Source organism: Spermophilus citellus, assembly GCF_964194105.1.
Source record: "Spermophilus citellus genome assembly, chromosome: 13".
Taxonomy (NCBI): domain Eukaryota; kingdom Metazoa; phylum Chordata; class Mammalia; order Rodentia; family Sciuridae; genus Spermophilus; species Spermophilus citellus.
In genome coordinates this window covers 15,628,495-15,655,784 of record NC_138193.1, presented here as the reverse complement: position 1 = coordinate 15,655,784, position 27,290 = coordinate 15,628,495, and the positions used below count along the sequence as shown (strand labels likewise).

Genomic DNA, 27,290 nt, shown 5'->3' with positions numbered 1-27,290 from the left:
CCGCATGGAACCCAGAGGCACAGGGGGAGTGGTGAGCTGGAGGGGCAGGTGCCTGGAGACAGAAGTGGCCATTGGTGATCAGGTCAGAGGCTGTGGGACTTGCAGGCCTCCGCATCGGCATGATTAGAAGGGCATAAGCAGAGGCCATGGGGCAGAGAAAGGGGCAGATGGCTAGAAAGGGCTCTGGGGTAGGAAGAAGTTGGGTTTTTTGTTTGTTTGTTTGTTTGTTTGTTTTTGGTACTGGGGATTTAGCCCAGGGGCTTTTTACCACTGAGCCACATCCCCAGTCCTTTTTATTTGAGACAGAGTCTTGCTAAGTTGCTTAGGGCCTTGCTAAGTTGCTAAGGATAGGATAGAACTTTTGATCCTCCTGCCTCAGCCTCCCAAATCACTGGGGTTATAGGTGCATGCTGCCACCCTGGCAAATTTTTTGCAGGTAGAAAATAGCAGAGCCATGATCATAGGCTACAGGGCGTGATGAATGGGAAAGGAAGAGACCACTAAAGTAGAAAGAAGGGGACTGTGCAGGAGGACTGCACATGCCGAGGGAGGAGGACAGGACATTCGGTCTTCCCTGGCCCAGCAGGTGGACAGATCTGGTGGTGGGAAGAGGCCACACCCAGGAGTGTTCCTCCCCGAGCCCCCACCTCCACCCGGGCTGCCCTGGGGCTGAGGCACAGGTGCCCAGTGTGTTCAGTAACTGAGTCCCTGTGCGGGTGAGCGGATGCATGAATGAGTGGCACTGTGAGGGGCAAACATAAGGCTTCCGTCTCTTCCACGTCCTTTGGAGCCTGCAGCACTCAGCTTTGAGAAGGGTGGGGTGAAAGTCAGGGTGGGGCCATGCTGTGAGGCCAGGGAGATGGAAGAGAGGGGCAGTCAACAGGGTAGTTCAAGGGCGGGTGCCCACCTCCGCTCCTCCTGCACTATGCCTACTTCTCTGCAAGGAAGCAGCCCCCACTGGCCCCAACCTAGCTCTAAGGCTGGTTGTATGACAGATTTGAGTGGAACTTTATTTAGCACCTGTTTCATGGGAGACTAATTAAAAAGCTAACAATTATTGAGTGCTTCTTTTATTCCAAGCACAATTATATATTACGTATTACCGTGTTTAGCCCCATGAGTGGGGGGCAATAATTTGTTCCATTGGACAAATGAGGGAAACAAGGCTCAGAGAGGCCAAGTGACTTCTCCAAGTTTATAGAGCCAGGAAGTAAGAGACAGGGATTTGACTTCAAACAGCCTGGGAAGAAGATGCGGAACCACAGAAAGCACTTAGCTCATAATCGCAGATGAGTTTCCAAAAGGCTGTAGGTCATTCACTGGATCTCAGGGTTGGCGGGAACCTGTCTTTGTAAATGACATTGTCTCATAAGTGATAAAGAAACTTTCTGGAATTTAGGGTCAAGAGTTCTAAGGTCAAGTCCTGCCTTGCCATTTATCAGCAGTGTAATTTGAGGCAAATGACTTAATCCGGCTGCGCTTCAGTGTCCTGGTCTTTAAATTGGCTGTGTGGCCGAGTGCCCCAAGGGATGATTGTGAAAGCAGAATTGTTGCTGCTATGTCAGAGATTTCTTAAGTAATTCCTCTGGGAAATAAGTCCTGTGGGGAAGCCATGATCTACTCACGGAAGGAGGTGATCTGGTCTACTTTGTGTAAATAAATTCATGCCCTGGGTTTGCTTACAATGGTGACAAATTCTCAGAGTAAGTTCCAGAACACAGCGTCCCCAAGAACTGGATGCCCTCCAGGCTCCTCCCTCTTCTCTGGCCTTAGCCTTCAGCCCTGTGTGCTACAGAGGGATACACCCTCCCCAGACCTCCACCTGGGAGGATAGCAGTTCTCAGATCTTCACGGCTGGCTCCTCTTCCGGCCCCCTGCCGTGGCCCCTCTAGAGCCCCTGTACAGAAGGTCCAGGCAGCAGTAGAAGCAGGGGTAGAAGCTGGGCCCTCGAGCCCAGTACAGTGTTCACCCTCCACTAGGCCCTGCAGCTGTGTGAGCTTCTGTGGGTCCACAGCCTCGTTTCTTTGTCTGTAAAATAGGGTTAGTGATAGTGTCTGTCTCCTGGGGCTCCTTCAAGGGCTAGGGTGTTTCCATGTGTTAGGGCAGCCCCTCTGGTGCCTGGAGAACAGGGCACAGCCCCAAATGACCCCAGACTGTGCAGTTCCCGGTGGGACGCTGGAGAGGCCTCTTGGCCCTGCCCCTCCCCCTGCCACTCACCCACTGCCAGCCCCACACGCTCTTCTCCCCCAGCCCCAGCTCCACCTTGGAGCCACCATCCTCCTCACGGACCTCTCACCTGTGCCTCCACAGGAAGTGAATACTCGGGCAACACCTATGGCCACACCCCCTACTCCTCCTACAGTGAGGCCTGGCGCTTCCCCAACTCCAGCTTGCTGAGTAAGTCCAGCCTGGCAGGCCCCCTGCTGGGCAGGGCGGGTGGGAGGGACAAGGCCAGGCCCAAGGAGACTGAGCACTGGGCGGCCTCAGGTTAGACAAGGCCTGGAGACCTGTGTCCCCTGGCACAGGACATAGCAGGAGGGCAGTCTTTGCCGGGAGAAGGCAGAAGCCAGGTAATTCCTGACTTTGATCTCCCTCCCGCTCCCTAAGGCCCTAAATCATGGTTTTGCATAAGATTCAGAGTCGAGGACTTGAGGGGAGGGCAAGGACGGATTCAGGAGAGTCTAAGAGAGGCCTGCTGCTGCAGGGTCACCGTCCCGTCCCCCTGGCCACGCTGCTCCGGCCACTGCAGGCCACGCTGCTATGCTTCTTCCTGAGAGCTGATTTCAGAACACTGTCCTGACCCTCATCATCCACCTAAGTGGGTCCCAGATAATCCTGACTCTGTACCAAAGCCCTTAGCAGGGAGCCTTGTTCCTCCAGGTTTGGCCTATTTGGTTTGAGAACTGGACAGCATGCAGAATTGAGGTCCAGAGAGAGATAATGGCTTCAACAGGCTTCAGGGCCACTGTCCACCCTTCTCTAGCCATGGGACCTGGGCTAGGGAGAAAAGCAAGCCCACAGTGGGGAACTTGAGGGCTCCCACTCGGGCTTCCCTGAGTGGTGGCCTTGAGGGTATCAGAGCAGACCTGAACTGGAGAGGAGCCCTGGCAGACCTCCTGGGAACCTCTGCTGCTGTAACCTCTGAGCATTCTGCCCTAGGCTCTGCAGATGTCTACAATTCCAAGCCACCTCTTGGTTCACCTCAGCCAGGAAGGACAAGGGCAAGGAGACATGCAGGGGGTCAGGGGTCAGGACAACCTCCTGCTGAGCCTCCCCAAGCTGCTGTCCAGCAGGGGCTTGGAGCCTGCTACAGGCCTGGAGCCCAGGCCTCCTTGGCCCAGTGGGAATCTCAGTCTGGGCATCAGATTCTGCGACCTGCTGTTGTTGGGCAAGTCTGGTGCTTGGTTCTTGTGCTCCCATGGGCCACGGCTCTCTCCTGCCCTCTCCCTGCCCCCAGGTGTTGAAGGTCAAGAGAGGGGAGGGGGCAAGACAGGCTCTCATTCTGGCCGGCAACTCCGGGGTGAAGTTGGAGAAGGAGGAGACAGGGCTGGAGAGGAGTTAATCTTTGATGATCAGATAGGCCGGGGTGAATGATTAACTGCTGCTGTCTTAAAGGTCAGCAGAGGCCGGGAGGCCGAGCCGCCACCTCCCCTCTGACCAGCAGTGTTGTTGTTTTTTTCGATGGTCCAGGTTCCCCCTATTATTACAGTTCCACCTCGAGGCCGAGCGTGCCGCCCACCTCTGCCACGGCCTTTGACCATCTGTAATTGCCATGGGGACAGTGGGAGCGACCAGGCAGCAGGAGGACTCGGCCTGGGACAGGCCTCAGAGAGTCATACAAAGGAATCTTTATTTATTACATGAAAATAACCACAAGTCCAGCTTCGTGGCTCACTCCCTGTGTGGTTAATGTAATCAACCATGAAAGATGGGATGACCTTGGAGAAGGCCAAACTGTCCTCCAGGACTCCTTAATGGGGGCAGGAGTTCAAGGGAAAGAGGACCATCCCATTCCAAAAGACGGAATTGGAGAAGAAATGTTCCCTGGCTGCTAGCCACCAAAGGAGAGAAGGAAGCGCCCCAGGACCTGGAGGGGGCACAGGTGGGCCTGCCTGCCCGCCCGCACGGGCACAGGGCACTCACATGGCTCGTCAACACAGCTCAGCAGAGGTGGAGTGTAGGCAAGTCCTTCTGCCCACAGGTCACAGCCCAGTGCCAAGGCTCTCCCCGACAGGCACCCTGACCCCCCCCCCCCTCAGCCTCCACCACTGCTGGCTCTTCCTGCTCTGTCTCCCGGGCACGGGCTGAGGGCTGCTAGTCTGTCACCCCACTGCGTTGCCAGCTGACCCCCACTCCACCTGCTGCTATGCAAGTTCCAGCCTCTCCTCCGGTGGCTCCTCTCTTTGGCAGCCACCATCAGCCATCCAGAAGCAGCTGAAGACAGGCATTCCCCAGGGCCTAGGCCCTGCCCAGGGCAGAACAAGGCCGAATGGTGGGAAAAGCCAACCGGAAGACACTTCCCCTTCCAACTGCTCTTGCCAAGTCACCTGAGCTTCCGCAGCCCTCCTACAGCAGCCAGAAGACACCCGAGGCAGCCCCCAAGGCCCAACTGTAAATACTGTATATGAAGCTCTGGTGGGTCCTGCTTCCCTCTTTCCACCCCAGACTTGGCCTCTGAATTGTCTCCCGGCACCTTGGGCTTCTCTCCTTGATGCTTCTTTCTTTTTTAAAGAAACCCACCATTGCCACATGACTCAATAAACCATTACTCTTCGTCTCAGGCTTTGGGGTTGGCTCCGGGGTGGGATTGTGCTTCCTCCGAGAACCTCAGCGTGCGCTCTGGGGCGGGGGTTGGAAGGGGCCATCAGATGCCCCATGGCCCTGACTTAGCATCTCCCTGTGCTCTTTTTTTTTTTCCTCCTAGAAGACAGAATTTATTTAGGAAGATAGGAAAATTCACAGAAAATTACTTACGGTGAAGATCGATATTATATTTGACCTTATAAAAACACTTTTACTCTCGAGCTAAAATATGACGATTCACTGTTCTGCTAGATGTCCAAGGCTGGGGAAATCAGTTTTCCCAAGCTTTGAGTTCTTCCACTCCGAGTAAATACGAGGCCAAAACAAGCTCCTGTGTGGGGCAGGGCCGTCCTGCGCTTCCCACAGACCTTTGCTGTTGGTGTCCAGAGGAAGCCTGAGGGTCTGTGGGGCAAATGAGGAAGGACCTGGGGACAGCTACAGAGTGGGAGCCATGACCAGCTCTCATGGGCCCTGCGGTGCTGGGGGGAGGAGGGGAAGACTGGGCTCCCTGTGCCAGGCCAGGGCGTCATGCACACGCAGCTGGGACTGCGTGTGAGGGCCCCAGGCCTGGGGCGGAGTGAAGTTCCCCAGGTGGAAAGTGTGGATTCAGTCAAGCCCTCTTCCGCTGTGTCCAACATTTCACCCAATACCACAGGCCCCCTGTCGGGTGCCAGAGCCTTTTGCACCCAAGGGAGGTTATAGGACTCTCATGGAGGGTCTGGTTTCTTTGGGTTCCGGTCTAAAGATTTGGCTGGGCAGAGGTAAGGGACAGGGTAGCGGGGTCAGGAGTGGGTAAGGGAGGCTGCAGGGCCCGAGGACAACCTCCTCTGGGAAACTTGGGAGAAAGGAGGGAGATCCAAGGAAGGGCTGTCCTAAAAGCCCTCTGGGGGCTGTCTGGGATCTGCATGGCTCTCTTGTCGGTGTGGGACCCAGCTGGAACGCGGGGCCAGGCTGCAGCCACCGTGCTTGGGTTAATGTCGATGCCTGGGCAGACGGCAGCTGGGCTGCAGAGGATGGGAGGGGGACTCCTCACCCCACCCAGGGGCTCCGCAGCAGGGAGGACAGAGGTGGGAGCAGCACTGTCACCTCCCCGGGGACCCTCAAGTAGAGGCCAGGGATGCCATGAGAATAGGCCATGAGAAGGGGACCCCTCCCTTGAAGAACACCTGTCCCCAGGTCTTTAGAGGGGATCTGAAAGGAGGCTGGGTTCTCAGCAGCAGGCGGAGAGTGGCCGGAGGCCCTGGAAGCCCATGAGATCTGAGCTCTTCATGACCCTGAACCACTGGGTGCCCGAGGGCCCTAAGACAGCCCCCAACCCAAGTCACTCTGAGATGTGTCATGTCCCCAGGAGCCTACCCATCGATCCTTGGGCGCCAGCCCTGGAGACCTACCATGTGTCCCTGCAGACCCTCTTCAGGTCCCAGAGGACGGAGGGCCTGGAGCAGTTCTTCTGCAGCAGTGACCCTTCTCTGATCTGAGCTGGTTACACCAGGAGGCCTGGCTCAGAGCGGGTGTTTGTGGCTGTGCTGTGTGACCCAAGGGCACAGGTCCTGGCCAGGGTCTACCCAGATATTCCACCCCAGTCAAACCACGGGCCCCTTCAGAAAATATAGTCATGTGAGAGGCGATCTGAGATACCTTGGCACTGGGAGTGGCATGGGGAGAAGTCTGGTGGCACATGAGAAAGGACTTGGGAAGGGGGCCAGGGGGATGTAGGAGGCTGCTGGGCTGGAAGGCCACACTCACCCTGCACATTCAGGAGCCTGGTTCACTGTAGTCGGGGGCCCTGGTTTCCATGGGGCATGTGAGAGGGCGTTGGCAGGAGAGCTGGGAAGAGCTTGGGCCTGAGACATTCCCAAGGCATCTTGTCCCCCACCCCAGGCGCCTGGAACAGTCCCTTCCAGTGCCCACTTTCCCAGGCTGCCCCCCCTGGTCTGGCATTCCTCCCTCCTCCCCTCTGGGCCTCCCTGCCTCCTAGCCTGGACAGGTCAGCCCGGGAGCTGGCACAAAGTCCATATGAAGGGCAGGCCGTGGGTTTCTTGCTGGAGGACAGAGTTGCTGTAGCCCTTTGGCCCCTGCCTGAAGCCCTTGGGGTGGGCAGAAGGGGCACTCTGGGAGTCTAGCCTCCAGGCTAGACCTAAGGCCTTCCCATCCCACTCACTTTCCCTCAGTCTTCCAAAATCCTTGCCACGGGTTGTTCCCACCCTGTGCCAGGCAAGAGCAGTGACAGCCACAGACCACACGCCCTGAGGGAGGACACCAGACCAGAGGTCCAGGCCCTTGCTAAGGTGTTCAAGGCAGGTCCTTGGAGGCTGGGTGCAGGAAGGGCCATGGGGACCTCCTGTCCACCATTGGTGGGTCCATGTCTTAGCATCGTTGTGAGTCAGGGGCAGGGGCAGCAGTGGTCACTGTGGCTCCCTCCTGGGTCCCTCCTTCCTTACTGCTGAGCAGGCCCACCCTCTCCCAGCCTCGGAAGTGACAGTAGCCCTCCCCGGAGGCCTCCGTTCTTCCTGCACATGAAGCTCAGTCACATGTGCTAGTGTCTTTGATTCTGATCACTGGCCCCATTTTTTTTGCTCTTGGGGAGACAGAGGTGACTTTGTCACGGTCAGCCAGTCAGCAGAGGAGCTAAGACCATAGCCCAACCCCTGCCAAGGGCCTGGTCTGCATCCTGTTTGAAGTCTCAGGGACCTGGATGTGAACAGGCCCCCATCTCTAGGGCCTGAAAGCACTCCCACCTGTGGGGGGCTGATGGCCCCCTGGAAACGCATTCTGACATCAGAGAAGGGGTTCCAGAGAGAGGACCCCTTGTCCCACAGACCGCCTGCTCTGGCTCTCGACTTCAGTCCGAGCTCCTCTCCCATCCCTCTATTGCTGAGTTGGAAGCCATTACTGCTTCCCTCCCATGTGACAGACGAATCAAATGTTTGGGAAGAGCGTGGAGGTCGGGGAATGGCGGGAAACCTTCCTCTCCCCTTTCCCTTTCTTTGGCCTCCTGTCTTTTCCGTGCTGTCTTCTCTTCCTTTGGCCCTTCGGGGTCAGAACTTTCTGGACAGCAGACCCCTGTGTCCAGGGTTCCCGCCTCGCGCATGCGCGCGCACACACCGCATCATCCGCCTTGCTTCCAGTGCCTCGCTGTTCACTCCAGCTCTGCCGGGTGCAGGCCTCCCTGGGGAGGCCGCGGAGGCAGCAGGGCAGGTCTCCCCTCCCTTCAGGGCAGCCTTTCCCCTGGACAGCCCCCTGCCCCACTAGAGAGCAGCCCAGGCTGCGGGAGGCTGCCCTGAGGTCTGGGTGAGGGTGCAGCGCAGGAGGGTGGCAGCGGGCCAGGCTGGGGGCGAAGCGCAGCCTGCAGCTCTCCCAGGGAAATGTGATTTCCCCTGAGTGAAGCGGACTGTGCAGTGTGGAAATTGGCTCTTTTCTGAGCGAGTGGCGGCTGTTGCTGCAGAGTCAGGCGGCTGAGGCCCGCGGGAGGCCTCGCTGGCCCCTGGAGTGAGCCGGGAGCAGCCATGTGCTGAGAACTCATTAGGGATAAATCAAACTAGTAACAGCATGAAGCCAGCACCGCCCCCTCCTCACGCCTCCTTCACCCCCCAGGCCCCCACTTCCCCTCCTCCCCTGGTGGTCGTCTCCCACCCGAGTCCCTCCTCCTGCCTTCTCCCCAGCCAGGGCGCCCTCCCCACCCCCACCCAGAGAATCCTCCCCTCCAACCAGGGCACCCTCCCACAGCCAAGGCACCCTCCCCTCAACCAGGGCATCCTCCCTGCCCCCACCCAGAGAACCCTCCCCCAACCAGGGCACCCACCCCTCCAGCCAGGGCACCTTCCCCCCACTTCCAGGAGTCAGAGCTCACACAGGTGTGCACATCCACCTGTGCATATGCACACTCACATCCACCTGCTGCCCAAACTCCAGGAATGGTCCTTGAATTTACAGACCCAGCCTTCTCTCTCTGTCTGTGGTGTCACTTGCTCCTGGGGGAGACGAGGCGCTGGTGAAAAACCCAACTACCCAACTGTCAGCGCCAGGTCCTGCCAGAAGCATAGGCCACCGGGCTGTCTTCCCACACCAGGGCATCTTCATCTCCACCTGCCTTTTCACCCCTGCACGGGCTCCATGGGGACCTATGTCCCCTGGGGGCTGAGAACATCCCAAAGGCTCACACAGCAGGAAAGAAAATCTCCATGAAGTAGACGAGCTTGGTCAAAATGGAAGCTCGTTTCCCACAGAAGGAGAAAGGCGGAGAGAGAGGAAGGGGACAGTGTCTGCCTGTCATCCCAGGGACTGGACCGTGGGTGCCCCTGGAGCCTGTGGGTTATGTCACCATGATAAGGCCCCGTCATCCCTTCGTCTCCCCAGGCCCTTTAGTCACAGCAAGTGCTGTGACTAAAGGAGCCCGGGCCTGGAGTGCAGGGTGTGACCACCTTCTGTCCCTCCTGCTGGTGACCCAGGAGGGTCCTTCTCAGTTTCCTCAGCTATAAAATGCATGGCTTGCCCCAAAATGACATCCCTTTCCTGGGGTCAGTGAAAAGTCCCGAGGGCCTCCGCTGACCGCTCCAGGTATGAAACCCTCTTTCTCCCCAATTCCCCAGGTAATTTTCCATCAGGCAAACTCCACAGTTCCATATTTGGAATCCAGTTTCTGTTTGGAGTGTGGCCAGAAGCCACCTCACCCACTCAGATGGACACTGGGGCTCTGACTCAGGTTGGAAAACCGTGGCCAGGCTTCTCAGAGATTCCAGAGTGGGGCAGAGCCGGGGGCTGAGGACTGAGCTGCATCCTCACATGAGCTGGCAGATGCATGCCTTCACATGGCTTCCTTGGGCCACCTACCCTGGCCAGGCCACCTACTTCCGGTGGGCCCCTGGGGGAAAACAAGATGACGGCCTCAGGACCCCCTACTGCCCCACCCCAAAAAGAACACCTCAGCACCTAGGACCAAGACCTGTCCAGAGCCATGGGCAGTGGCTCAGACCTCTAGGCCTCTGAGCACATGCATACTCCGCACGCCCTGCCAGGCCTTGCCCTGGCATCCCCGCCTCTGCCACAGCGGCCGTGAGGAGCACGGCCGCAGGTAGGCCTCAGGCCTGACCACCCCACCTCTTCCTAGAAAGGGCTGCCGCCCTGTCCTGTATGTCTGTGTCCCAAGGAAGACCCCAAAATGTCAGTGTCCTCCCAGACACCTCCTGCCCCATCCCATGTACACCTTCCAGCCTTGGCCGGTGGCTGGCTGGGCAGGAAGCTGGGCACCGTGGCCTGCACCTTGGGGAGCTGCTTCCTTCTCCTACTCCTGGGTAGGGAAGGGGCAGGGGTGCTCAGAGCCCAAACACACACCAAAGGTGCCCCTGGCTGCATGCGGGGCTGGTGGCCCTGCTTCCCTTCTGAAAGACCCTGCTCCACCCAGGGTGAGGCTCACCCAGTCCCTGACCAGAAGTTCACAGACCAAAGGGAAGAGGGAGAGAGAAGGGCAAGGGCGGAGGTGGGCATGAGCAGCACCGGAAGGAGAGGTGGGCATGCCCTGGACAGCACCAGGCCCTGAGTTCTAGGACCCTGGGGATGGTGGCAGTGACACAGGCCCTGGGGACAGCCCTCACCTCATGGTCCCCTCCCCAGGTGCATTTCCTCAGGGCTCTACTTGGAAAGTGGAGGGAGGGGGATTTAGGGGCTGGGATACAAAGATGGCAGGGGTTTGCTGCTCCGAATGCCCCCAGGGAGGGAGAAAGGGAGCCAGAGAAGGGGAGCAGGTGCCATCTCGAGCAGCCAGCCTGGGGAGGGGTGTGGGGGGTGCCCAGACCCCGGCCAAGGCTCAGGGCCCATCTGAGCATGTCGCCTGCTAAGGAGGAGCGGGGGCGGGGGAGGGGAGGGCGGGGAGGTGAATAAATAATAGGAAATAAAACTTCATGAAGCAGAAAATAAAAGGCAGATTATACAGATGTGGCAATTTGAAGGATCATTGCCTCTGTCCTCTTTTTAACTGCTGCATCTGGAGTTTTGAAGTGGCTTATCCTCTCCCTCCCTCTGCCAGGTCCCTGCCTGGCTGGAGGCCCCCGCAGGGCCAAGGCACTAGTGGGGACAGCCCCTCGATGTCCGCCAGTGGCTCTTCCTGGCTCCACGCACAGCTGCCCAGCTCTGGTCAGCTCCCAGGCCTGGGTGGGTGAGGGGCACCAGGCAGGGGTGAAGCTCTGACCAGGTGAGGGTGTGGCTGTGCCTGGGACAGGAAGGGCAGCCCTGTGAGTGCGTTGGACTGCCGGTGAGGACAGGGGTTCTACTCTGAGAGCGGGCCAGCAGGGACAGCAGCACAGCCCTGGGTTCTGATCTGGGAGATGGTCAGTCTGAAAAAGAAACCCTGGAAAGAGAGGGTGTGGAGGACTATCGTCAGGAGGGTCCCCTGGCTTCTTCCCCTCTTCATCAGAATTCATTCTTTAGGCCTCAGTTTGACACTGTGCCAGGTGCTATATAAACAGCCATGGTCCCTGCCCTTAAGGAATGTCCAACCCAAGACACAGACACACGGACATTTTGTTGATTTTATTTTAAATAGTAATGTACTCCCCACTTTGCTCCAGGGAGTTCACACAGCTCAGGGGAAATGCATCCAATAAATCCGTAAGATGCAATTTTAAAAGAAGGTTTTAGGGCCACAGGAAACAGGGCCGGTTGGAGGGTCACAAGTGCCAGCTAAGTCAAGCTGAAGAGTGGCCTTGATCTCTCAGCAGTGGAAGGGAAAGGCCACCATGGCCACAGACAGGCTCTGGTGCAGAAGACGTGTTCCAGGCCTCAGGAGCAGAACTTTTGTTAGTGCTCAGTTCTAAGTGAAAAAATCCACCTTGACCCTGGTGTAGGGGACTAGGCGCACCTGATCCCTCAAATCCCCAAACTGGCTATTCCCCAGGACCATCCTGTGCAGTGTTCAGCAGGGAGAGCCCTGTGGTCACTCTCCAGGTTTGTCCAAGCGAGAGTATTAAAATCCAGAATGTCCTGAGCAAAGAAGGACTTTGCATCCTCCAACCCTGCCTTCCACACGGGGACTCCTTGGTCCAGTGGGTGGGCTTGTTTGAGACAAGATCTCACTAAGTTGCTGAGGCTGGCCTTGAACTCACAATCCTACGTTTCAGCCTCCTGAGTTGCTGGGATTACAGATGTGCACCACTGCGCCTGGCTTTCCAGTGGGTTTTGGACCACAGATTTGGCACCTGGCCCTGACTAGAATCTCAGAGGAAATACTAGTAGCTGAGGTCAAGGTGACAAATCTGGTCTGGCTCAGGGTGAGGCCAGTCCCTGCATATGGGAGGTGGGAGACATGGCAAGACTATTCTGCAGAACCTCAATGAGGGAGTCGTCCCTTCCCCGTCCATGTGCCCCTTACCAACTCTGTCACAGAGACAAAGAAAGCAGAAGCCACAGTCTCTATCCCGATAGCAAAGGGGAGGCAAAAGCCCATCTGGGTCCGATCTCCCTGTGGGTCCTGGTGAGTTGTCTTTCAAAGTAAAGGTCAAGCCATCACAGAACCAGACGAAGGGACGGAAGAGTCAGGATGTCACTGTTGGGATGCCAGATGAAGTCCAAGTCCTTGTTGCACTGAACAAAGCATTGAGCAAGACACACAGAAGGAACAGATAAAGTACAGACGTACTGAAGGTGAAGGTGGCACTCTATTAGGTAGGCCAGAGGGGGTAAGCAAGAAGGAGGCTCAAGAACCCAGTCTCTGGAAATTAGGGTCTTATATCTTAAACCACGAGGCATGCTCTTCCTATGTGGACCTGATTGAAGACCTTACCCCATCGTCTCCCATTGGTCATCTTACAATACCTGATTAGAATATTTTCCAATTTTCTCTCCATTGGTTATTTTAGAAAACTTAATTAGAATACTGTCCACTTTACCCACATTGGTCATTTTAAAATTTGAACCTGGGGTGGAAGTTGTCATGGTGATAAGTGCTCCAGTGGCGGGGAGCTGTCCTGGTGATGTCCTCGGGGGCAGAAGTTGTCATGGTAATGGGAATTATTGTAAACAGGGACAGGACTCCTTGTCTCTTCGTCTTGTCCCCCAGTGGCTTCTTTCTTAGGCCCTGTCCCCGCCATCTTGGTGTCCCTGAACTCCTACCTAACAAGCAGAGGAAGGTTCTGGGGAGAAGACACCAAGTCCAGTCCTAGGGGTAATGAGCTACACCTGTGTGTACTCACACCTGCTGGAAGGATTCACCGAGACCCAAGACTTGCACACAGAGCTCGAGGTCCAAACTCCAGGACAGAGATCAGGGCTGAAGGCTCCGACTTGGACACCACTCCTCCATGAGTTGTCCCAGAAGCCTAAAGTGGCCGGGCAAGACCTCTTGTGTGGAAACACTGGGTTTAGGGGATGGAGGAGGAAAAGGACAGTGGGAAAGGCAGAAAAAGAACATGCAGAGAAGCCCAGAAGGAAGAGAGAGCAGGGGTGCTAGAGGCCCAGGGAGGGTGAAGATGGGAGATATGCATCCTCCAACTCTGATGCCAGGCCCTAAAGCAGCCTCGAGGAAGCCAGGGACACCAATCCCCAGGTCCTGAAGGTTCGGCTCTTCTGGAAGCAGAGAACAAAATAGAGAGAGGAGAGAGGGGAGGGGAATACCTGGAGGAGGAGGTCAAGGTAGGCTTCCTGGAGGAAGTGGCGAGTGGATAGCAGTTGGGTTTCCTCTCCATCATCCATTCCTCCCAACCTGTCCTTTGGCCATCAGAACTTCTCCACGGCTGGTGCCAGTCCCTGTTCCACCGCCCCCCCCAGGGGACCTTGGTTTTAGCACAGGCTCATTGTGCAAGGCAGGCAGCACCTCAAGGAGGCTCTATTTCTGGACTTGAACTTGAAATGTCCAGGGTGTAGGTCATCTCTATCTGCTAGATTTGCACCAAGAGGAGGGATGTTGGGAGCTACTGAGACCATCTTGCTACCAATGAGGGTTGCTTCTGCCCTCAAGGCCTGAGAGATGCAGCCCCTGAAGAAGGAGAGACAAACAGGGTGCTGGTTCTGTGTGCAGCCTGGATTCAACCTCCCCGGGGCATACGCATGGTCCAGTCAGAGGAGCTGATGGACGTCCCTTTCTGAGCAAGAGCCACTCCTGGCAACCTCCTGGGGGAAAGCCCAGGGCAGAGGCTCAGCTTAGAACAGAGTGGTGTGTCCTAGGGCAGGACCTCGGCTGGAGCCCAGAGAAGGACGGGTGGGTGCCCGGTGGAGTCTGGCCGGGCGGGGTGATAACTGCTAACCTGCCAGGCTCTCCTCCCGGGCCAGGCATTGTTCCCAGGTGTTTACATGCGTGACCTCACTCAGTCCCTCCAGGCTCCAGTGAGGTAGATGGTGGCATTGTCCCCATTTTATAGAAAAGCAAACCAGAGCACGAGAGGCCAGGAAACTGGCCCGTGGTCACACAGAACACACTCAGCAGGACACAGCCCCAGGCAGCCAACTCCAGGGCTCCACCACCCAGGCCAGGTCATCCAGGCCTGGGGCAGGGGTGGGCAGGCCTTGTGGCTGATAGGGACAAGGGTTCCTAGGAGGTGAGGAGGGAGGAAGGCTCAGAAGACATCGAATTTGAAGGTCATCAGTGTTCCCTGGGGTGGCATTGCAGAGAGGGGTGGGGTGGAAGCTGGTCTGTAGATGTGAGTGACAGTCACTGGGAACAGGAACCAGTGAGAGAGGATGGCTGGTGAGGACCAGCACCTGGGGCGTTAGGTCATCACAAATGAGGAGAGCAGGAAGCAGCCGACTCTGACTCAGAGTCTTGGTGTTTTTCCTTGTGTTGGTGACACTTGGTGTTTGTGGGGCGAGATGAGGAGGGGCAGACAGCACAGCAGGCCAAGGAGCCCCGTGGAGCCCTGAGGACAAGGGGTCACACAGGCAGGGCAGGGGCCAGTGCTGCCTCATGGGGTGGCCAGGCACGGCACGCAGACAGTACCTCTTCCTCCTGGGGAGAAGGGAAGAGGAGGCGACCAGGCAGGGGTGTACACAGGAACCCAGAAAAACCGAAGTCTTGGCTGTGGTAGAGAGAGAGCAGCCATGCAGGAAACCCTGACATTTTTGTGAACACGTACTCGGGTAAGGTGGGAGGGCGAGGACAAGGAAGGGCCAGCTGAGGTGCAGCCACATTGTCCTTGACCCCAGACCGTTGTCTCCACTTTTACCTTTTTTTTTTTTTTTTTTTTTTACATTTTTTTTATTGGTTGTTCACAACATTACAAAGCTCTTGACATATTATATTTCATACATTAGATTGACATGGGTTATGAACTCCCAATTTTACCCCAAATGCAGATTGCAGAATCACGTCAGTTACACATCCACAATTTTACATAATGCCATATTAGTGACTGTTGTATTCTGCTACCTTTCCTATCCCACTTTTACCTTTTTAATTTTTAAAAAACTTGAAACACTTTTAGATTTGCTTGAGAGTTTCACATAGTCCTGACCCCATCAGACCCCACCCATGGCTTTGCTTGATTTCATCTTAAAGCAAAGCTCCTAAGCCACAAGCCGTCACTCATCTGGGCCCCTGAGCAGCTTCCCCCGCCTTCCTTGGTCGTACTGGACACCCTTGCCCGTTGGACTAGTGCCCCTGCCGACCCTGCTTCCCTTAGCTTCGCACCCTGACCCTCCAACCCGCCCCTTGAGTCCCTGCACAGCCCCCTCTTTCCTTCTGCTGGGGACTCTGAGCCCCGAGGAGTGGCCCAGGCCTCGGGCCACGGCCATCTTGACTCTTCTTTGGTGCTGGTGAACCACAGCTTCTGTAGCCCACGAGCTGAGCAGCCATCAGGCCGCCAGGAGCAGGAGCAGGGGTGTTAGCCTGGTCACAGCGGTCCCAGGCCCCAGAGGCTGAGCTTCCATAGAGGGGACAGGAAGAACTGGAGCCCAGTTCAACCTCCTGACCAGCCTGGGCTCATCACCGTGAACCTCGGATGAGGCTCTTCTGCAAAGGGAGGACCCCCACTGTAGAAAGGGAAAGGAGGAGGGTAGGGTGGAGCCAGGGTCGGATGGGGGCTTGCAGAGCCTGGGTCTGCTCCACTCCTGGGACTGGGACTGGGGGTCACTCCACTTTCACTCTCCTGGGTAACCAGGAGCCTCCCTGGAGGGCCCCAGGCTGCAGAAACTTCCTCCTCTCCTGCTGCAGAAAGCCATCCCCATCCCAACCCTTTGCTTGGAAGAGCCCACCTATTGGCCCCTGTGAGCTTGGGGAGTGGAAGGTTCTGGTTATGAAGATGGCCCAGGGGCCACAGACTAACTTCCTGCCCCTGCTGACCACAGCTGTGGCTGGGCCCCTGAGCAGCCTGGAGCTAGGAAGATGCAAGCCCGCCCCCCAGTGGCCGTATGTTACAACTGCATCCCCACCCTGCCTGCCCCTCTCCTCCCAGACCTGGTCCAATGGACCCGGTGAGGCTAGCAGCCAGCCAACCCCGTCCTGAAAGCTTCCCTTGCCCAGGTGAAAGGGAAGGTGCAGGTTCTACACAAGCAAAAAAGCATCAGAGCAAAGCATCATACGTGCAGACTGACTTCCACCTTTTATTCTGGTGTCAGAAATGAAGACACATATTCAATGAGGTCAAAAAGCCACCCCAGCTCCCTCAGCCTGAGAATACCAGGCCTGGACAAGTCAGGGCCACCTGATGCCACGTTTCCACCTTAGTAAAAGTGACACTGGGCTCTCGGGTGGCTGTTAACTGCTACTATGCCTCAGTGACCTAAGTAGCTTTGAAGGCATGTACCCATTCCCCTGAGCAGGAGACTGAGCCGGAATCCTGGGGGAAAGGCAGGACTGTGGCTTTTCTATCAAGCTTCTTCAGTAAGATAGAATCTGTCTATACTGATGGCTGGGAGCCAGCAGGCAGAATCATCAACTCATGGGGTCAGGGGCATGTTTAGCTCATTTTTGGATCTCCTAGTACTGGCCTATATTGAGTGTCCGATGGTATCTGTGAAATGGACAGAAATGAAGGAATGGATAGAAATGATTCTTAGGGCCCCTCAACTTTGGAAAGCTGTAACTATGGTCCCATCATACACAGGAATGACACACACACACACACACACACACACACACACACACACACGGCTGTGGCCCCCACCCTGCAGATGGCCCTGATGCCCGCCCCCTTCTGCACACACTCATGCACACTTCCTTCGCGATGGCCTGTACTTATTGCACACCAACCAGGTGCCCCAGGCCCTGACAGAGACCCTGTGTGGCCCCACCTTATGGAGCCCCAGGCCCAGGGCTGGTGACAAGCCTCGCCAGGAGGGAGGAGTGTGGCTCAGCAGGAAGGCGGGAGTGCCAGTGCGTCATGCAGGTGGCGGCAGGCAGCCTACTCACGCTTGGCTGGACAGAGACAATGGAGGCTGCCCCTCCAGCCAGCTTCTTCCCACAGCCTGAGCCCAAGTCCCCAAGTCTCCCGGAACCTCCCCTAGAGAACAGCCCCAGCTGGCAGGCAGCCAGGGCCGGCAAGGGGATTTCCCAGGGGAGGGTAGCAAGGCCCCAGGGCACTGGCTGGGCACCTACGAGGGGTCCTGGCAGCCATCAGGAATGCAGCTTTTAGGGGTGCATAGGATCAGGTGCAGGGAGGAACCTCCAAGATGGCCAAGGACCCCAGACTCCAGCCTCCCTCCCCCACCCCTCCTCAGCTGAGCCTCAAGGGGACTGTCACCACTTCCCCCTCTAGTGAACCTGAAGAACCCTCTTCCCTGCGCTGGGGAAACAAAGGTCCCTTGTACCTAGCACTCCAGGGCTCTTGGCAGAACTCTGAGGCCCTGCCCCACTCAGGTCATCAGAGGCTCCACTGGTCATCAAGTGGACAGGAAGCTCTCATGTGTCCCCGTGTAAGGGTGATTATAATGGGAAGAGGAGCCACAGGAGACAGAGGCCTCGCAACCTCCCTGGGTGCTTGACACATGTCCAGGTCCCTGCCAGAAGGGTGTCCCTTGGCGGGCAGGGCCTGAGTAACCTGAGTCATGAGCTGTGAGCTGAAGTCTCCCAGAAGTCCTTGCTCTGTTCTTCTGGGGCCTTCCCTAGCAGGTCCCTGTCCTCAGGGCTGTGGCTCCCTGGCTGGATGGCCCCAAGCTCACTCCCAGAAACCCAGGCCCATGTGCCCAGGATACAAGGCGTCCTGGATTCTGGGGATGGAGGTGGGATAGGTCCCTGGGATTGAAGCCCAGGCCCCACCTGACCTTCCTCTTCCCTGGGAGTGGTCAGGAGCAGCCACGGCCGAGGGCCTGTGGGGTTGTGAGCAGGCAGGCAGCGTCAGGGAAGGACCACAGGGAAGAGAGCTTGGTCCTCCGGCAGAGGGTGGGGCAGGCCCATCCCTCACCAAGAGCCCAGAGAAATAAAGGTCCTCCGTGGATTCATTTCAGGTCCACCTGGATCAGGGCCAGTGTCAGAAGTGGCACCAACTTCATAGCTGATTGCGGGTCCGCTTGGGGATGATCTTCCGGTAGGTTCTGCGCTCTGAGATGTTGCGCTTCACCTTGGCTGTGGTGGGGGCCTCATCCTGGTGCAGAGACGGGCTGGAGTGGGATTTCTTCAGGCTGGGCTTTGGCTCCCGCAGGCCTGCAGCTTCCCTCCCCAGCCGCTCTTCCCACAGGGCCAGGTCCCCGGAGGGACAGCGCAGCCGTGCCACCAGCAGCTGCACGTATGTCTCGTAGCGGGTTTTCTGCAACACAGAGGCACTGTGTCTTAGGCTGGGGGAGGCTGGATTCATAAGGGGCAACTCATGCTTGGGTGCACGAAGTAATGGTGACAGAGACCTCTGCAGAAAGAAGACAGCACCAACCGCCTCTGACCTCAGCCAGTCCTGTTACAACCACCGGGGTCGTAGGGCTGCGACTGCCGTCCCCAGACCATGTTGAGCTCCGTGTCCCACTGTGCCCAGGGTCTGTTAGCATACACGCACCCTCACATCTGGATGGAGCCCTCATAGTGTCTGAACAGTGTTGTAGCAGCTGGCATCTGCGAGCTTGATGCCATCTACCCTGCCCTCGTCTGCTTCACAGGCAGTAACCAGCACCCTTGGGCTCCCATTCCCGGTTTGCAAGGCCCTTTCCTACCCTCCATCCCACGGGCTCCTCAGCCATGCCCTGAGAGGTTGGACGGTGTCTCTGGTTTAGAAAAGGAGGACCTAAGGCCAAATGAGGGCTGACAGTCCCAGCAGTGCAGTGGTGGGAGAGGCTGGGTCCTTTCAGCCACACCCTGAGGCCTCTGGGAAATGGGGAGCTCACAGCCAGGGGGGTGACATAAGTCAAAGGGCTGACAGGGACCTTGAAAGCAGACCAGGGAGGGAGCAGGCTACATGGGTTCCTGCCAGGCACAGGCAGGACTCCCTTATCGCTCACACTGCACCTGGCTTTCCCTGGCTGCCCACAACCTCAGCAGGACCGCCAGGACCTTGGACAAGGACCACTCAGCATCAGGGTCCCAGAATGTGTACTGATGTGAGGCCAAAGAAGAACTGGTGTGTGTGGGGGGGTCAGACTAGGTGCAAATACATCTTGGAATCCGTCACAGGGCTGAGGAAGGCCTTGCCTGAGTTAGGACCATACGGGAGTGACTGGAGCGACAGGTGAACTTACTAGTTGCGCAGACTGTTAGCTCCCTATGCCTCGGTCTCCTGGTCTATAAAACGAGGATGCGAGTACCCAGCCCAGAGGCATTAGATAATCACAAGAAGTAATTCGTGAGAGAAATACAAGTCCACATACACTACCTGTTATTATTAGGTAGGTACTGGGGGAATAATTCTGCTATAATAAAATTTGTCTTTCAACTTGGAAAAAAGCCAAATAAGCCCAGGAAGGAAAAAATATATATATATATATAAAGAGACCTCCATCAGTTTTCAGACGGCATTGCTATGCACCTCCAGGATGAGAGGTGAAGGGCCTGAGTACACACAGGTATACATTGTACATTTCGTTCACTTCTGTGTGCGCATCAGCACACCGGGGCCTCCAAACTGCTGGAGCGACGGCTGCAGGGACAGAGGCAGCCAGGAGGGGGCGGCAGAGCCTCACCTCGTACTCCAGGTACTCCTTCCGCAGGCGGTACTCTTCCAGCTCCCGGCTCCGGCCCCGCCACTCAGGTAAGTTCCTCTGCAGATCTAGCAGGTCGTCAGAAGCCGCGTCCAGGCAGTTCTCGTGGGATCTATGCTGCTCCTCCTAGGAGGGAAGGCGGTGTGGAAGTCATACGTGGTAGTGGGCTCTCACCACCCGAGGCACAGGTGTGCAGCCCCACCCGCCCTCTGCACCCCAGCGGGTAGGGAGCCTACCAGGGAGCTCTGAGCAGGGCCCACAGGCAGGATGGGTCTCACGAATCGGCGCTGGGAGCCCACTGCAGCGGGGAAGGGCGGCGCTGAGTGGGTGGCCGCAGCCAGGTTGATGCGCGCGATCCAGGAGGTCATCTCCTTGGCAGTGCTGCAGGAGAGAAGCTCGTGGTCCCAGGGTCCGCCCTGTCACCTGCTCCCCATCCCACACCTTCCGTGATCTACACAGCCTTCCATCCACTCAGGACTACCCACCCAAACCAGCAGCCCTTCACTACTGGGCAGTTGCCCTCTGCCTGAGGTTTTTAATTATCAAAGAGGAAACTCCAGAGCTGCCTGGAGCTGCCTGTAATCCCAGACGCTTGGGAGGCTGAGGCAGGAGGACCAATCCTTGGAGGCCAGCCACAGCAACTTAGTGATCCTGTCTCAAAATAAGTTACAAGGGAGTTACAAGCACTGGTATGGTGCTGGCCTAGCATGCCCAAACCCTGGGTTCAATCCCCAGAAAGGCCAGAGGATCCAACAGATGTTATTTTAAATGTCAAAAATTGAGTGACCTCCTGGAATCCTATACCCAATACTGGGAGGCTTGACCTGGAATTAGAAGGAAACCGTGGATGCCTCAAGGAAGTTGGCCACGCCTGGCTTCATCTCTGCATCCCCAGGACCTCTGGGGCCATGGCACTCTAAAGTTTCCTGGCCAGGAGGGTTGGGCCAGCAGGCATCAGAGGGGTCAGGCGGATAGGAGAGAGGAGAATTAGGGGCCCCGAGGCCTGGCCACTTTCCTCCCACCCTAGGGACTTACGGTGCCTGGAAGAGGAAGAGGCGCCAGTCAGCCGTCCGCAGCTGGAAGACGTGGGGCCTCTTGGTGTAATGGGTGGCGGGCGAGGCCAGTGAGTGGTGCACCCCCACGGGCTCGTCCACCATGTGCCCCACCAAGCTGTCTCCTTCCAGGCAGTGGTCCTCTCCCTGCCAGCAGGCACAGGACTCAGAGAAGGGTTTAGTCTCAGCTGCCCCCTCCAACAGCTGACCACCCCGTACATCCCCACCTCATCTGCCCATCAGGGTGCCGACTCCTTCCTACCTTCAGGAAGTAGAGGACCATTCCCCGCAGCAGAGTGTGGAACATCTTCCAGCCTCGCTTGCCCCACGGCGCTGTTCCAGACCAGACACAAAGGCAAGTGGCACACCCGCACCCAGACACAGTGTGGGCAGGTCACCCTGCCCTCACCCTGCGTCCCTCCCCACCGGGATGCACATAAGCGCACAGAGAGCCATCACCAGGAAACTCAACGGCACCTCCTGGGTCTCCAGCCCAGTCCTGCTCCACACAGCACCAGAGAACTATTTGCATACAAATGTGGCTATTTCTTTAGACCCTCTCTCACCCCCCACATCCCCCGAACCCCAGGCACAAACACAGCCGTGCCCAAACAGTTCCACTCAGACACCTTCCTGCCAGACACCCAACCTCCCGGGTCCTGCGTGATGAGGAGCCACCTCCCTGGGGCCCTGCTCAGGCTGCTTCTGAATGTCACACCCACTCAATCTGTGATTTCCAGAGGAGTCTATGGCGATGGCCAGGCTGCTGCCTTGGGCTGCTTGGGGCATGAGCCTTGCCCCAGTGCGTCCTCCAGGTAGAGTGACTCTGCCTGCTCTGTCTTCTGTGGGTGCATCCCCTGACCAACTGCAGAACTCCAGCTCCTCTTGCCCCCCAAGTTCCACTCAGGTCCACCAGTCACCCACATGCAGTGACCCATTCCCCACATGCAGTCCCCAGAACGAAACGAAACCCTTTGTTCCTCCATCTCCGAGCTCAGTCCAGCCCTGCCACCTTCACCCCGCTCGCCGACTATCTTGCCTGATCTCTCCCTTACCAGGGCCCAGGAATAATTAGACGCCCCCTTTCCCCTTCCCCAGCACCCAGGTCATGGTCATGTTCGGGAGGAAGCAGCACTCGCTGCCTGTCCTCAGCAGGGCATCTCACACACGGCACACACAGAGTGGCCCCTGGGCAGCGCTTCCCCTCCAGCCCTGCTCGCAGGCAGGGGACACTCACTCTTCTTGCCATCCGCATCCTGATGCATCTTCCGAGCCAGGATGCCCTGCTTGTAGGTGGGCGCCATGGGATCCTGAGCCAGCTGGAGGAAGGGGCTGCCCGTCTTGCCAGGCGGGGATGGCAGGGCCTTCTCGGGTCTGGCTGTGTCTTCCTCATCCCTGGGTGTCAGAGAACAAGGCTGGGAGTGCTGAGTGGGCAAAGACCACCAGGAAGTTCCCACTGCCCCCCCCCCCGGGGCCTCAGCACACTCTCTTTGGTTGGGGAGGTACATGGGATCCTCGTTCAGAGCCAACTGTCAATTCCTGGGAATAGCCCTGTGGCCAGCCCTTACTACCTTGGGCTTCTCTGAGATCGGCTGGCCAGCACTCTGCCTTTGGCTCCATCCCACACAGAGGGAGCATCCTCCCAAGACTCGGGTGACAGAAGAAGGACAGGCCCAAAGGCAGGATCAAGGGCCAAGGAGGGAAGTGGAAGGGGACTCTCACTTACACAGCCCACTCGAGCTTCTCACTTCGGATAGACCAGTAGAGAGCCTGGAATAGAAGCACACGGTGGGCAGAGGGACTTCAGGGCCAGGCTACCTAAACTCACCCCTCAGGCACACCGCTAGGGGCATGTGTGCTGCCTGTCCTGGCACCCCCATCACAGCTATCCTTCTCCTTTGACTGGGCAAGCACCTATCCACCTGTCCATCTGTCCACCCACCCACCCACCTGTCCATCCATCCATCCATCCACCTGTCCATTTGTCCATGCAACAAATTATTCCTGGAGCATTTCCCAGGTGCCAGGCCCTAGGATGTATACTGGAGACACAGAGATGACCAAGGCAGCAAGTCCCTGCTCTGCCCAAACTTGGAAAGGCCTGAACTAGTTTTCTTGAAGGGGACATGCATCGTGTACCACCCAGCATGGAGGGATCAGACAGAGAGGGAATCAGACTAAGCAATCCCCACAATAAAGGTCTGGTCACGGAAGGAACTCGTGAATGATGTGCTAGAATTCTGAAACAACATAGTGAGTAGTCCTGACACAGGTGCATCTCGCTAGCTTGGTGCCCTCCAAACGCCTGGCAAGGTGTGCAGCATACAGTAAGCACTCAATAAATGTTCACTAGATGAAAGAACCAGAGATCTGCTTGGGAAGCAGGTGTTGCACCTGGCGAAGGTGATCTCATCTTGAGGAGGACACTGTGAGGTGGGGATCTTGAGTGGCCCAGGGGTATGTTGTCCCACTCCCAAACCTGAGTTCGAGACATTTGCTACATGAAACTTTGCTTGTCATCTACTCAAAGTGCTTCTCAGACTTCAAAGGGACAAAAATCACCTAGACGGACACTCAGTGGAGCATCTGCAGGGCTCCAGCCCCACAGCGTGGCTCAGTAGGTCCAGGGCTGAGATCTGCACAGTTAACCAATTCTGAGATGTCCCTGATGCTGCCACCAAGCCAAAATACATCCTCCTGGCATTTCAGCAGAGCCAGGCTGAGCTCTCTATGTCCCCCTGGGGGCAAGGGACCAAGGACCAGGCTCCACGGGGAGCCTGGAAGGGGAGACTGAAGGGGGGAGCCTGGAGGGGGGGCCTGGAGGGGGGCGCCCAGCCACACCTTCAGCAGCTCCTTGGGGAAGTTGCCGCCATCCTGCAGGCCGTGCAGGTTGGTGACGAAGTCCTGGCAGCTCATGCTCTTCCCAATGTTCTGTGGTGTGGAGAGAAGAGGGACAGCTTGAGCACCCCACCCCGACTGAACACACCCCCGTCGGTCCCTGGGGGGGGGATCCTCCAGTGCCCCAGGCCCCTGTGCCCCGGGCCCTAGGCTCCCCGCCTCTCACCTGCCCATGCAGGTCCGTGTTCAGGAGCATGATGGCACAGGTCAAAGTGTGCACAGAGTCTGCCCCAGGAAGAGAGAAGGGGAAGCCACGGAAATTCTGACTGCCACGTCCTCTGCCCACAGGGTGGGATGCACCCTCGCCCCGCACCCCCGCACCGCTTCTCGGCAGCCCCCACACGCCCCCAGCAGCCCCCACCCATGGAATGCCCCAGCAGATACAGGGACACTGCCCCCAGCCCTGCCCCACCCGCAGCTGCCCACCCTACCTACTGAGGGGAAGGCCCCAGGGTTGCAGTGGTGGAAGCGCCGGGAGAACTGGTAGAGGACCCGCTCCCGCTCCTGGGTCTCCCCACTGAGCACCAGGGCCTGGAGGAAGCCCCTGCAGGAGGCCATGGTCAAGGAGAGGCAAGTGGGTGGCCACATTCCCAGGGCAGGGAGCCAACCCCATCCCGCGTCCCACGACTGCCCCCTCCACAGCCTCCCCAGGGAGGGCCCGCAGGTGGTACCGGAGGGCTCGGTCCAGGCTCTGGCCTCCAAACTGGAAGAAGGACAGGTACTCCTCGGCCACCGCCCTGCTGAAGTCATCGCTGCAGAGGGACAGCTGCCTGAGAGCTGGACTGGGGCAGGCTAGGCCTGGCCACGGCATGGGCCAGACACGGACCCCAGATCCCAAGATGGCAAGGGACGGTCAGGGTCTGGCCTACCCCTGGCACCCACCCAGTGTTGTGTGGAGGGGCCTGTGGGTTCTGGGGTGGGCCAGGGGGCTGGGCCGGGGCTCTAAGAAACACAGAGGGTGTGCAGCAGAGAAAGCAGGACCAGAGAAAGCAGCAGGGGGCCAGAGAACTGGGGAAAAGGCCGAGGATGGAGTGCAGAGGAGGGCGGAACACTGGGAGGAGACGCAGTGTGGGCTTGGGGTGGTGAGGAGGGGTCACAGGACAGGGAAGGAGGGGGACAGCCCATGCAGGGAGCCCGTGGGCAGCTGCCCTTTGTCCTGCCTCCCCTCCAGCCTTGCCCAGGCCCAATGCCCTTACTTCTTCTGCAGGTGGACGGCCACTTCAGACTTCCGGAAGCCCTCCAGGTGATAGAGGCGTGAGGCCAAGTTCCACGCCGTCTTGTCAGTAGTCCGGAGGCCATTAGCCAGTTTGTCCCTAGCCAGTGTTTTCCGGCCTTCCTCTGGGGACTGTGCTTGGGGCGCAGAGCTCTCAGCATGCCTGGAAGAGTCCATCAGTGTCCTCAGACTCACACCTGGATGGCCTGCAGGCATTCTGGGCCAGGGGTCCATGCAGGCCAGCCATGGAAGGGGGTGCCCAGAGCTCGGAGTTGGAGCTGGGCCCAGACCCTCACCCATGGGAGACGGAGTCTCAGCCTGCCTCACAGGAGAGCTGGGAGCCCCACACTTCCTCCCCTGGAGGATCTAAGCTTTCTCACCTAGAGCTCAGGCGCAGCCCTTCCAGGCCCCCAAGGTGTTCTGTCAACCAAGGTGAGTGGAGCGTTTCTCTCCCCTGAGCCCAGCCCTGTGTCCCCCACTCCCACCCCCAGCCAAGAAAGGCGAAGGCCCGGCTTAGAACAGGGAGCTAGACTGGCTTTGGATGGTGCCAGGGGAGTCAAAGAGGGGGTTCCAGCCTGCCCTCCTGTGCCTGGCACTGCTCACCACCAGGAGCCTGGCGGGTGAGCTAAGCCGAGTGGCGCTTCACCCCAGGGTCAGGAGCATGGAGCTCCACACCGAGGCTCTGAGAAGTCACTCAGCCCCATCTCTACCTGACTCTGCTGTGCTCCCTGCAAAGATACCACCAGGTGTGGGCATCCTAGTCATTCACATATTCATGAGCAAGCCGGCACAGTGACAGAGTCGCACAGAACGCAAATGTCATCAAATATCATCGCAAGGTGAAAACGGTCGCCCGCAACCCGAGGGCTGATTACACCCCCCGAGGGCCCTCTCCACCTCTCATGAACAGGTCCACTCTTGGCTGATAACTGCTCTGTTTCCTAAGTCTCCTAAACATCCCAAAATGCAGGATCAACAGAACAGACACTGAAGAGCAAAAGGCAGATCTTGCCAAAACCTGTAGGATTTCAGGAAGTCTGTCCAAAGTGACCCTGGAAGACTCCAGGAATCCCATGGAAAGCCACTGACAGATGGGGACTGCCAGAGTTAGTCCCCCAGAAAACTGAAGAGGAGGAAATAGAAATAATGACACAATTGGCCAAGTAAAGAGAACTACATGGATAATAAGCTATAAAGAGCCAGGTGTCTTGCACATGCCTGTGATCACTGAGGAGGCTAAGGCAGGAGGATCACAAATTTGAGCCCTTGAGCAACTTGGCAAGAGTCTGTCTCAAAATAAGAAATAAAATGTGAGGATGTGGCTCAGTGGCTAAGCACCCCTGAGTTCCATCAATGGTACCAAAAAAAGAAAAAAAGATCTTTAGGATCTCACTATGAAAGGTGGCATAAATGAAAGAGGCCACCAAGGCTGTGTCAAGAAAATTGAACTTCCTACAGTGTGTTAAATGTAAGACTAAATAAACTTACTTATATGTTTAGTTAAGATAAAGCCCAATTAACCCTTTTCACCATTTATTTACTATGAAACTAGAGTTGTCACTTCAGGTGGAGTTACTTTTGCTTTGGGTTGGATTAACTAGTCTTTGGTATCTGCAGCCTCCCTTTTTGGAGGCTGAGATTTCTCTGGTTACCTGGCCTCTGAACAGCCCCACGGCAGGGAAGTTTCCAGAAGCATAAGGAAAGTGGTTTTGTGGTTTCTGGCACTGATTGACATTTGTCATCGTCACCCAAACACCCGAGATGGGAATAGGGCTGGCCTATCGCAAGCCACCCATGGGCTGTGTGTGAGCTATGTGCATTTGAGCGTCTGAGGGGACTGGTCTGGCGTTACCAGCTTTTGGGGCTGTGTGACATATGTGTCATTTCCTCTGGCTCTGCCTGTGATCCCACATAGCACCTGCGATGGGCGTGACTTGCCGAGATGTCAATCAATCTGCTGACCACAGACATCACCAGGCGAGACTCCACCCTTCGAAACCCAACCCCTGGCCTTATTTGGGTGGAACTTTCTATTGAATGTCTTTTCCCCAATAAATAGAGGGGTTTGGGGTGCACTCTCTCTCTCTCTTGCCTTCCCTGATCCCCTCAGCATGGAGCTGAGGTCTCAGAGCCATCCCTAACCCCCCAAAAAGGTATTTCTGTGTTTGTGTGGTTTTCTTAGTTGTCAGCCTGGCCAGCTGGTGACACTAACCCCCCATATCTGCACCATCTGGTCCAATATGCCCCTGTTAGCCAACCAGAGACAAAGCCCTGCTGAGTTCCAG

The 27,290-nt window shown here is 57.2% G+C and overlaps 2 protein-coding genes across 4 annotated transcripts in view; one reads left to right on the top strand and one right to left on the bottom strand.

The window, feature by feature from the left end:
• The window catches only part of PAX8 (paired box 8), a gene marked incomplete at its 5' end in the record, with an annotated part of 77,214 nt that extends 72,445 nt beyond the window's left edge, over positions 1 to 4,769 (top strand). The window contains 2 exons of the mRNA XM_081264573.1: positions 2,311 to 2,397; positions 3,691 to 4,769. Of these exons, the coding sequence (XP_081120699.1) occupies positions 2,311 to 2,397; positions 3,691 to 3,767 (164 nt within the window). The 3' untranslated portion in view covers positions 3,768 to 4,769. The remainder of the gene's footprint in view (positions 1 to 2,310; positions 2,398 to 3,690) is intronic.
• Positions 4,770 to 16,319: 11,550 nt separating this feature from the next.
• Positions 16,320 to 27,290, bottom strand: part of PSD4 (pleckstrin and Sec7 domain containing 4) — a 33,187-nt gene continuing 22,216 nt past the window's right edge. For all 3 annotated transcript variants that reach the window (XM_081264688.1, XM_081264687.1, XM_081264689.1), the window contains exons 6-17: positions 24,989 to 25,168; positions 24,464 to 24,544; positions 24,224 to 24,336; positions 23,959 to 24,017; positions 23,736 to 23,825; positions 22,621 to 22,664; positions 22,132 to 22,289; positions 21,157 to 21,227; positions 20,878 to 21,041; positions 20,079 to 20,223; positions 19,825 to 19,968; positions 16,320 to 18,467 (exon numbers count right to left, since the gene is read on the bottom strand). In XM_081264688.1, the coding sequence (XP_081120814.1) occupies positions 18,210 to 18,467; positions 19,825 to 19,968; positions 20,079 to 20,223; positions 20,878 to 21,041; positions 21,157 to 21,227; positions 22,132 to 22,289; positions 22,621 to 22,664; positions 23,736 to 23,825; positions 23,959 to 24,017; positions 24,224 to 24,336; positions 24,464 to 24,544; positions 24,989 to 25,168 (1,507 nt within the window). In that variant the 3' untranslated portion in view covers positions 16,320 to 18,209. The remainder of the gene's footprint in view (positions 18,468 to 19,824; positions 19,969 to 20,078; positions 20,224 to 20,877; positions 21,042 to 21,156; positions 21,228 to 22,131; positions 22,290 to 22,620; positions 22,665 to 23,735; positions 23,826 to 23,958; positions 24,018 to 24,223; positions 24,337 to 24,463; positions 24,545 to 24,988; positions 25,169 to 27,290) is intronic.